At 34.4% G+C, this 11243-nt stretch overlaps 2 protein-coding genes across 6 annotated transcripts in view; both read left to right on the forward strand.

The window, feature by feature from the left end:
• Positions 1-7384, forward strand: part of arhgap27l (Rho GTPase activating protein 27, like) — a 29011-nt gene extending 21627 nt beyond the window's left edge. For 2 of the 5 annotated variants that reach the window (XM_082177758.1, XM_082177759.1), the window contains exons 9-20: positions 161-223; positions 657-724; positions 2426-2513; positions 3065-3166; positions 3589-3687; positions 3784-3871; positions 3963-4085; positions 4286-4384; positions 4757-4834; positions 5330-5464; positions 5764-5869; positions 5988-7384. In XM_082177758.1, the coding sequence (XP_082033884.1) occupies positions 161-223; positions 657-724; positions 2426-2513; positions 3065-3166; positions 3589-3687; positions 3784-3871; positions 3963-4085; positions 4286-4384; positions 4757-4834; positions 5330-5464; positions 5764-5869; positions 5988-6162 (1224 nt within the window). In that variant the 3' untranslated portion in view covers positions 6163-7384. The remainder of the gene's footprint in view (positions 1-160; positions 224-656; positions 725-2425; positions 2514-3064; positions 3167-3588; positions 3688-3783; positions 3872-3962; positions 4086-4285; positions 4385-4756; positions 4835-5329; positions 5465-5763; positions 5870-5987) is intronic. The other 3 variants (XM_082177760.1, XM_082177761.1, XM_082177762.1) reach the window with 3 other exon arrangements.
• A 783-nt stretch (positions 7385-8167) lies between these two features.
• Positions 8168-10805, forward strand: coa3b (cytochrome C oxidase assembly factor 3b). The gene is made up of 2 exons (XM_082177810.1): positions 8168-8372; positions 10486-10805. The coding sequence occupies exons 1-2, from the start codon at positions 8198-8200 to the stop codon at positions 10590-10592; spliced, it is 282 nt and encodes a 93-aa protein (XP_082033936.1). The 5' UTR covers positions 8168-8197; the 3' UTR covers positions 10593-10805.
• Positions 10806-11243: the final 438 nt, after the last annotated feature.

Raw genomic sequence — 11243 nt, forward strand, 5'->3', positions numbered from 1 at the left:
AAAAAAGGTGTTTTAAGTCTCAAGTAAACGATTTTCTGATGTGCGGATTTAGTTATCAGAGTTCTGATTTAAATATAGGTACGTTGTAAGGAGAAAAATATTCAGTATAGTATGAAAAAAAAGATTTGTGAGAACCCCTAATTTTGTTTCCTTTCTCAAGGATAAAAAGTTAAGACGGCGGAGAAACCTGTCCAGTCAAAGCACAGATTCACATTCTCATCATGTGCGTCCTGAGCTTGTTTATTAGGCCTTTTAAGTTGTCTGCACTGGGGTCCAAAACTAACATGTCACGCATTTGACAAAAACTAACATCACTGCTCGTTCTCTGATGGTCTTGCTTGGCTTTTAAATGTTTGTCATTCATCAGTCGCTGTAGATCATGTTGTTTTGTGGCATGTTATTCTATCATTACTCATTAAACATTCTATGGACAGACCTGAACTAACACACACTTTTTTTAACAACTGTTGCACTTTTTAAACAAAATTTACCATCAAATCTCTAAGCTCTGAAATTTAGTTCTTCTTTACTTCACTTGTCATTATATAATGAACAAATGGTTTATTTTTAATGTTCAAAAAGAGCTTTTTGTTTGTCCTTGGTTTGATTTATTCATTTTTAATCTGACAAACAACCCCTTTGTCTTTTGCGTTCAGCAGTCATCGCTGGAGAAGGCTGGGATTCTCAACAAGACCAAAGTCGCTGAGAATGGAAAGAGGCTGAGGTGGGGCCTTGAATTAACAGCTTCTGTCTGTGGTTAAACAGTATAGTCATACTTAACCCAAGTATTGATGGGGAAAAAAAGCATGTAAATCAGTCATCGGTTTAGGGGCCGTTTACACGACACCGTTTTCAACTAAAAATGGAAAACCTTTTAGTTACATGACAAGAAAACCTAACATGACAACTGGGTTTTTGGGGCCTGAAAACGCAAACTTTTGAAAACTGGTTTCAAAGTGCGCGTTTTTGTAACGATACTGTTATTGTCTCCATGTAAACTACAAAAACAGGAATCTGTGAAAATGGTGAAGTCGTGTGCATGCATATTACACGTTCAGTCTATAGGCTCGAAATGTTTCTTTACAAAGTGATATCGCCAACTACTGGCCTGGCATGAATAATACGGCGTTTTTAGTCGTTTTCGTGGATCCGTGTGAACGGGGATCGTTTTACGTGAAAAACTCAAAGGAAGAACTTCCGGTTTTAGTACATTGTTGTCGTGTAAACACACCCTTAGTTTTTATGTTTTACCTAAGGGCAAGGGTGGGAAATCCTCTTCTTGGAGATCTACCTTTCTGCAAAATTCAGCTCCAACATTGGTCAAACACAACTGAACCAGCTAATTAAGATCTTCAGGGACCAGTAGTTGTTTGAAAGTAATCAGATCGGATCAACTCTTGAAAATGGGTTGTTCAAAAGAAAAAAAGGATTCTGAAATCAGATTAGATCACAAAATCCAATCCTGGTTTTAATCTGGATCAAACCATCAGTTTGTGTTGTTCAAAACTTTTTAGTAAGATTGGATAGCTTTGATCCAATAAAATCAGGATTATACGGATCCCAGCAGAAGGGTGGATTTCAAGAACAAATATGTAATAAAATATTAATACTGGTCAAATGTCGTATACACACACACACACACACACACACACACACACACACACACACACACACACACACACACACACACACACACACACACACACACACACACACTGTCACAATTATGTTCCGTCTTGTCTCCACCTGTTCTCATTAGTCTCTATGGTTTCCATTCAGTTAAGTCTTGTCAGCTATTCCTTATTTAGTCTGCTTGTGTATTTATACTCCCTGTTCTGTTGTATCCCTTGTCGGTTATTGTTTGTGTCAAGTGCAAAGTGTCTCGTACGTAGGCTTGTTATCACGTTTGGAATAAATCCTCGTGTTATTTGAATCTGCATTATCATCATCTTCATTTGGGAACCTAGCGTTACACACATATATTTTATTATTTTGCTCTTGATTAGTTTAACTGTTAAAGTAACTAATTAGAAGTAGACATTAGGCAACCTCTTAAGCCTTTCGGGAGCCTACAACAGTAAAGTAAAAAAAAAAAAAGAGATTTTGGTGTCATAAACAGCTGTAAATATTAAACAAAAACATGATATTTAATTTAGTGTTATTTTATAATCACTCTTTGTAAACTACATTGGCACAATCATAAGAGATGAACAAAAGCATTGAAATAGCCTGATTTTGGATAGCAAAACATGGGATTTCCAAATCCAGATCATTCTGAACTTTTTGAACAACTGGGCCCTGGAGCACTTGATTATTACAGACTCAGGATTGGATCTGAACTCTGCAGATAGATAGATCTTAATGTGTTATTTTTCAACAAGTCTCTCTGCTCTGAAATGTTGAAATCCTGCCGCTGTCTGTGCAGGAAGAATTGGGCGCAGTCGTGGACCGTTCTCCATGATGGCATACTCACTTTCCACAAAGACCCTAAATATACACCTGCTGGGATGTCTGTAAGTTTATATTTAGATTTGAGGTTATTTAGGATTATATGTAATTCTACATGCTCATTTTTATCCTATATTTTTACATTCAGATTACCTTTGCCATCATCTTTAAATCTTTTAAAAGATGATAATTTAAAGGGATAGTTCACCCAAAAATGAAAAAGTTGTCATCATTTATTTACCCTCATGTTGTACCAAATCTGTATGAGTTTCTTTCTTGTGCAGAACACAAAAGAAGATATTTTGGAGAATGTTGGTAAACAGATATTTGACGGTAGCCATTGACTTTCATAGTAGGAAAAAAAAATATTATGGAAGTCAATGGGCGTCGTTCTGTCTGGTTACCAACATTCTTCAAAATATCTTTTTGTGTTCAGCAGAAGAAAGAAATTCATACAGGTTTGGAACAACTTGAGGGTGAGAAATATGATGACGTCATTTTCATTTTTGGGTGAACTATGCCTTTTAATAATACATTTCAAATGTTATCTTTGATTAAGTTTACTAAAGAAAGCTACTTTCATATAAACTGATTGCCATTGGTTTGTCTCCTGCAGACCAAGTCCAATCAGATTGTCCCAGAGTACACCGTGGAACTGAAAGGAGCAACTTTATCATGGGCATCTAAAGAAAAGTCGAGCAAGAAGAATGTTTTAGAGGTAATCACTGTGACTCAGTACAGTCTCTGAAATTAAATAAACAAAGGACTTGCATCCTGTGAAATTTATTACATTGCTTTTCCTAGAATTAAGACTGAAGTTTCCTGAATAGTTTCTCTGAATTCAAATCTGTTCCATTGTCATCAGTTTAGTCATAGGCCAGTGTGACTGTGACCTTTGTTTTGGCAATAAAACACAAATGCTGTTATAACTCTTGCACTATTATGAACATGTGTTGCAGTTTAAGGTGTGGTAAAGCCTAGAAGTATGTTATCTTATGCACAAATATGTTAATTTACAGCTTTGATATTGATTGCTGGCAATAATGGTTGACTTTTGCCCTTTAGAGATTTTCTTGTAGGCATAATACAGTCCATATTTCTAATATTAAAGCCTGTAATACTGTCCATGTCACTGAGCAGCTCAAGACACGTCACGGCTCTGAGTATCTGATACAGTATGACACAGACAGCATCATACATGACTGGCAGAAGATCATTTCGGACACTATCAAACTTCTGGTAAGTGCTGCCCCATGCTGGCCACATACAGTATAACACAAGATTTTTCTACCCCCCTCACATTTGCTTAAAATGATATGTTGTGATCTTTCACAGCATGACCATGGCCATTACTCAGAGGATGAAGTGGAAGAGATCCCAGAAAAATCTCCATTGCTTGCAGATAAAGAGAAGAAGACTGAATGTGAGAAACTGAATAAGATGCACATCACATACATAACTGTTATCAATGACTTAATTCAGCATCTTTGAGTTTTCACATATTTTTCTTATAGCAACAAGACTGAGTTCAACAAGTAGCATAGACACAGAACAGGGCCGTGTCCGTACCAAGCTACGCAAGTTCCTCCAGAGGCGTCCCACCTTACAGTCAGTCAAAGAGAAGGGTTACATCAAAGGTTAGTATCAACTTTTGCCTTTCAACATGAATTTAATCAGTGACACTGTTCAGTCCACATATATAGAAGACCCTGTTTCAAAGAATTCAAGCAGATATCAATGAGAAATTGACTGTAATGGACTGGTTCTTATCTTATATTCACTTCCTGTTCTACTATAGTAAATGATTTTAACTTTCAATCTGTTCCTTTGTTTACAGAGAATGTGTTTGGCTGCCACCTAGATACCCTCTGTCATCGGGAAAACACAACCGTGCCCAAGTTTATGGAAAAATGTATCAGATCTATTGAGAAAAGGGGTAAGCAATCATTTTGATAACGAGTTTGAGTTAAGGCCTGTTCACACCAAGGATGTTAAATATAACGATAAAGAAATCGTTTTAAGAATCGTTCTAAATGTAAAAGAATAGAGTCCACACCTCTACTATAACGATAACAGCACAGAGAAACAATATCATTGGGATCACTTTCACAACTATTTATTTCCATCTGATAAACGATAAAAGCATTGACAGCCAATCAAAATTCTTCCTTGAGCATTTAAAGCGGTGGACAACAAAACTGCAGCATGCTTCTAATAAACAAAAAGATATAATATAATTATCGTGCTTGGTGTGAACGGGCCTTAAGAAAAGTAATCTAAAGTGTCAGTGTCTGTTTGTCTGGTGCAGGTCTGAAAATAGATGGAATCTACAGAGTGAGCGGGAACCTGGCTGTCATCCAGAAGCTGCGATTTAAAGCTGATCATGGTAAACAAGAACTAGACACATCATGAAAGATCACCGCAATTACTTTTATTGTGTTTAAACCGTTTCACTGTACACATCCACCATTATGGATTGAGTTGTTCACTATATCACAGTGAATTTATAGACCACTCTGGAAATGAACAAAACACCATAATTGCTACAGCTATAGTAAAGATTTTATTCTGAATTTTATTTAAACATTGTTTTTAAAACTTTCTCACCAGGACAATTTTTTTGAAATGTCAAATTGAAAGCAGTAAGAGTTTATTTTTAATTGTTTTGTCATTGTACTTTAACTATTCTGCTCAAAAAAACAATTTCTGACATAAAAAAGAATAGAACTATAAATAACTATAAATGTATTATAAATATAAATTGTTAATGCTGTAAAATCTTAATAACCTAATGCGAGATCTCCTTCAAACAATGTTTTTTTTATTTTCAAAAGTTTGTTTTATTGACGATACAAAACTGCATTTGCCTTTCTCTCTGTAGAAGATGATCTGGATCTGGAGGACGGGCAGTGGGAAGAGATCCATGTGATCTCAGGAGCTTTGAAGCTTTTCCTACGTGAACTTCCTGAGCCTCTTTTCCCATTCAGCTTTTTTGATAGGTTCATCGCAGCCATCCGTGAGTATAACTGTCCTGTTTTAGAGAACAAATGAATGGTGTACCTAATAAATCTTTTTTTTCTTTTCTTTTTTTTTTAAACAGACTTTGTTAGATATTAAAAATAATTTATTTTTGACATGGATGTATAGTATATTTGCTTTGACAGCGATTTGATTTGGTATGATTCTTTACTAAATGATGCGTTGCATCATGGACTCTGAAATGTGTGATTCACGATTCTTTTTGACTTATTTGATTATTATATCTATAACTACAATTCACCGGGATAAAAATCTAATATTGTACTTGTTTTCTAGAAATGAGTGACTACAGCCAGAAAGTGTCGTATATACGAGATCTGGTGAGAAACTTGCCTTTACCCAACCACGACACCATGGAGGTTCTCTTCAAACATCTCCGAAAGTATGGACCTCTTCTTTTTTTTTTTGCTCTGTTTTAATGTAGTATATGTCAGTAGTATGATGGTCATATATGTTGGTTTTGTTTGTTGAAGTACTAAATCCATTTACCCATCTTTCAGAGTAATTGACCATGGTGAGCAGAACCGCATGTCTGTCCAAAATATGGCCATCGTGTTCGGCCCAACGTTGCTGAGACCGCAGGAGGAGTCCAACATCACCATGCACATGGTCTTTCAGAACCAGATTGTGGAGCTCATACTCAACGAGTTCATTGAGCTCTTCCAAACCAAATGAAATTACAAAATGCTAGGAAAGATGATGCAACCATCAGCACATCTTCTGTCGTTCCCATCATCTTCCCAGAGAAATGAACAAGGTTACTGACTGTTTTCTGTCCACTGATTGGATATTGACTGTCCCATTCAATATTTCTTTTTTTATTAGAACTAATCAAAACGTCTCAACCAATAAGTGCCCTGTGAAACATCAAGAGGATCTGCACCTCGAAACTGCCTTGTTCTTGAATGCAATCTGTGTTTTTGGTACCGCCGAGATCAAGAGAACAAAAAGCCGAAGGGACCATCAGCCGATATGATCAAACAGATCTTATAAAGAAAGACAAATTCTAATTTGTCATGGTTTTATGTTTGAGATGAGACCGTTGTGGAGTTCTCAGTAAGAGATAACTTGCAACAATTGCTTTGAAGATATTAGACAAGCAGAGCACATACTTGTACTTGTTACTGAATAATATACTGTATATTATTGCTACTCATCCAAAACAGTTCCTGTGGAACAAAAACATTTTTGAATTAGCCAAACAAACAAGTTTTTCCTCTGAGATTTCCATGCAGATGTTGAATGAACATGTAAAGGTCCTCTACAAAGGTATCAACATTTGCTTGATTTGTAATTTTTCTTTGAAAGAAGATCTTGGGTTTTAAAGTGCTTGATCACCAATGTGGAGGAAGCTCTAAGGCCAATGAACTTTATTGCTAAGGAGACTGAAAGGAAACTGTATACTGACTAACATTTTTCACTGTCTTTAATCTTTAAGATCAAACCTGTTTATAAAATGCTGACAGTGTAATGTACAGACGTATGAAAACGAATATGAACAATGGAACATTATGCAGTAAAGTAAAATGTGGATGTAGACCAAAGCTGTACATATTTTACATATGTTGTTTATATAAAAGTATGGTTAAGAAATAATTGGCAATTTCATTTCATTACAGAGATAAATATTCTGTAAATAAAACAGATTAACCATATTTAATTTTATGCAAATATGTGCATAGTTTTTACACTGGTAATTACTGAAATCTAGGAAATATATCAAAGGTATAAGAAAGAAATGTTATTAGTATTAAAAGAGTGCATATATACAAGAATAATTTTGCAAGTCAGATGAAAAGTATGTACATCAATTTAAGATAGTGAACAGATATTATCACTGGACTATATATCAATGCAATGTGAGAAATTATAAATAAATATGGTGCCTTCATTTTCACTCTTTGGTTTCCTGTCTTTGTTTATTGTTCCCTGAGATATTTTCAAGCATTCAATAACCAGTTTGTCAATTTAAACAAGATTATGTACTTTTTTAATTGTCAAAAATGTGTGATTAAGATTTTTTTTTTAAATGTACGCATTACACTACATTATACTATATCTTCCTGCACTACACTATCTATATTGTTTATAATTATTTAATCTTTTTATGGACTAAAATGATCGTCTTAAATAGTCCAGTAGTAAAAGTAAATAATACAGGGGGGAAAAAATTATTCTTACATATAATGCATAGAAAGAGAAAATTAATAGAAAATAAATTTTAATTATTTTCTCATTGAGAAATAAATTATGAATCTATTTGTTTCAGGTTTGGCCCTCCATAATGGAATAATAGATGGAGTTTTAATTTAGCTTCTCTCATACTAATGCCCAGTTTTACAGACAATGCTTAAGTCTTGTCCCAGACTAAAATGCATGTTTGAGCTGTTTTAACTGAAAGAAACTATATTTTAAGATGTTTTTGTATCTTTTAAGATATTTTTAAGATGTCAGTGCCATTGTTTTGTCTCAGGATGCACAGGTATGTTTTTTTTTCTAAGGCACGTTTAAAAAAGCTACTCAAATGTCCTAATTTAACTATCTAACTACTCCTGGCTTAATCTAAAACCTGTTGGTGAAAAAGTCCTAGCCAAAATATTCCTCGTAGTTATAGCGACACCTCCTGGTTGTTTGCAGTGAGACACCTGACGTATCGCATATGGAAGATTTGATTGGTGCAGCGTCTGACGTCATAGAAGACGGAACAAACATGGAGGAAAAGGCTCAGAACGCGTCCTCTGCAGCGCCGAAACATCTTACACCTGCCCAGAAACAGATGCTTAAAAGACAACAGGAACTGGAATACTGGAAAAGGCACTCAAAACAACTCCGAAGCCGTAATTTGATCACGGGACTGACCATCGGAGCCTTTGTGGTGGGCATATGTATCCTTCATGGTTTCATAACATGACAACTGAGCCTCAAATGATTTATTTTCATAAGTGGATAAACATCGTGTTGTGCATTTAATTTAAAAACTATATAATTAATACTGCTCATACTTTACTACTCTGCCAATTTATTTTAGAACGTTCTTACTGGTATTATAAAAAAACATGGTAACCTTAGTTTCTTATAAAATACCATCGTTACTACAGTAAAAGTGTTATTTACTAAGTATTAGCTAAGTTAAGCTAATATTATATATATATGTGTATGTATATGTATATATATGTATATGTATGTGTATGTATGTATATATATATATATGTACTGTATATGTATGTGTATGTATGTATGTATACAGTGAGGAAAATAAGTAGTATAGAAGTAGAAGTAGTAATAGAACTTGCAAAAAAGCAGGGTGTTCAAATACTTATTTTCCACACACACACACACACACACACACACACACACACACACACACACACACACACACACACACATATATATATATATATGGGTGAATGACGGATAAGGATTAAGATGTGAAAAAAAATAAAACTGCCAAAAAAATTCAAATTTTAGGACTTTCTATACTTATTAGAGTGTTGTGTATGTAATGCAATGACATGTACACATTTCAAGAATGTAATTAACCACTTTTTTTGGTGAATCAGATCTTTTTCCCCATGAAAATGTCATTCCTGGGTAACGTAATGAATTTTTAAATTAATTACATTTCTACCATTGTTGGCATATACAAATGTACTGATATCCATAATTGGAGCTCAACAAACAACTAGTGCTCGTAAAACTACATTTTAATCACAATTAATATAATCAATTTGGGATTTCATATAGACATGGGCTCAGTTTTGGCTGCTGATAACTCAAAATTCAGAACCAAATTTTTAAAAAAGCTGGAAAATGTTTTAAAATGTTTTCCAATAAAGTAAATAAGACTTGTTTTATCATTAACTCAACAAAAAACAGAATTGTGTAATCTAACACACAAATATGGGTAAATGAATTGCCTGTGTCATTGTTAGCCGGAATGACATACTGTTAGACGGAAGGACATTCTGCAATATTTTTCAGGATTACCATAAAAACCATCCTCAGTATCATTTTTTCCTTTCCAACACTCAAACTTGAAACAAAGTAAGAGACACTGACAAGTTTTTAATGATTTAAAAAAGTTAAATTCATTGATAATGACCCATGTGACTCATTGAATCATATGAAATCAAGATGAATGACAGCTAAAATATGGCAAAAAACATACAATTATGTAAATAATGTTAATGTTAATAATATAACAATGATAACTTTGCCTAAAAGTTTACAAATGTTAATTAAAAACTAGATTGTTGTGCATATGTCATTCTGGATAACGGATGACATGTCCTGGCTAACAGGTTTTTTGTTATACAACAATGATATGTTGTTATCCAGGAATGACAAAAACCAATATTTTTTCTTTATAATCAGGCACTAACTTAACCACCTATGGAAAACTACAACTTAGCTATCATCACTTAAGGTAACCTTTTAGATCAAATAGATCGTTTTTTAATATAAAATCATTATAAATGTTTTATTAGTGTTATCCAAAAGGTCACATGATATTGCTACAAAGTGCACCAGTGACCGAAATATCAAAATATCGACATTTTAAGAGACGCTTCCTGACCTTTGCACATGTTCTAGTGCTCCTTCAGGGTCTTCTTTTTGATACAATATTATGTCACATGACATACCAAAATGCATTATGGTCCAAGATGGTCATTGATGTCTGTTATCTAGGACTGACATTAGAGAAATCACAATTTGGGGACAAAAGTTTCTTTTGAAAACAAAAAATCAAAAAAAAAAAAAAAAATATATATATATAAAAAAAAGAGTACCAAAGGACAGTGAACAATGTAGAATAAAGATTTCCATGACTCAAATTTTTTTTTTATTATCATGGTACCATACAGTATCTAAAAAAAAGTATGGTAGCACCATAATCCATTTCTTTCTGTTAAATATGTTAATAGCACATTTTCACATAGGCTACTCATACTCCAGTTGTGTGACTTAATGTCCTTAACTACTCTATCACTCCATCAGTCAGCTACACTATTCTCTCAGTCAGGCAGGAGAGAATCATGGACGAGATTGATGGTGAGGCAAAGACCTTCATCATGAAAGGGCCTCGGACGGGGGCCAACTCTTAGTCTTAGTGATGCCGAAGGAGCTCCAGCTCTGCAATGTTGGCAAGACAGTCAACATTTGTCTTGATGTTTGAGACTTGATCTTTTACATACAGTCTCAATGAACATTTATTTTCCAGTGGCCACATTATATGATACAAAGCAAAATGCAAATGCCCTCATGAATGCGTAATTCACTAAGGAATGATTTCAATAAAGATGTATTTATTTGAATTATTCCTTGTCTTTGCCTTTTCTTATGTCATAATAGTTACTGTGACTTAAAGTATTCCACTAGATGGCAGTATGTGCAGTCCCATCAGGAGGAGGTGATGGAAATTTGTTTTCACAGTAAATACTCATATCTTCATAAGCTTAGGACACACTGTACCTCTCCGGTCATGTGTCACTCAAGAACAGTACTGACGTATTGCTTATTACGGAACAAATTGATGAGTGATATAGAGGGCAGGATTTCTCTGAGAAATCTGGAGAATAACAAAATGTTGTTCTTTATGTCAAAATGAAAAAATTGTACATACAATATTTATAACAATCCTAAGATCTGCAAAGCCGTAGCCCATAGAGCTAGCTATGTTCAGTTTAACTTTTGAAACCTTTTCCACTCTGAGAATATTCTCACTGGGGATGTTAAAGAAAAATTCCAGGTTACAT

Source organism: Leuciscus leuciscus, assembly GCF_965113295.1.
Source record: "Leuciscus leuciscus genome assembly, chromosome: 1".
Lineage (NCBI taxonomy): Eukaryota > Metazoa > Chordata > Actinopteri > Cypriniformes > Leuciscidae > Leuciscus > Leuciscus leuciscus.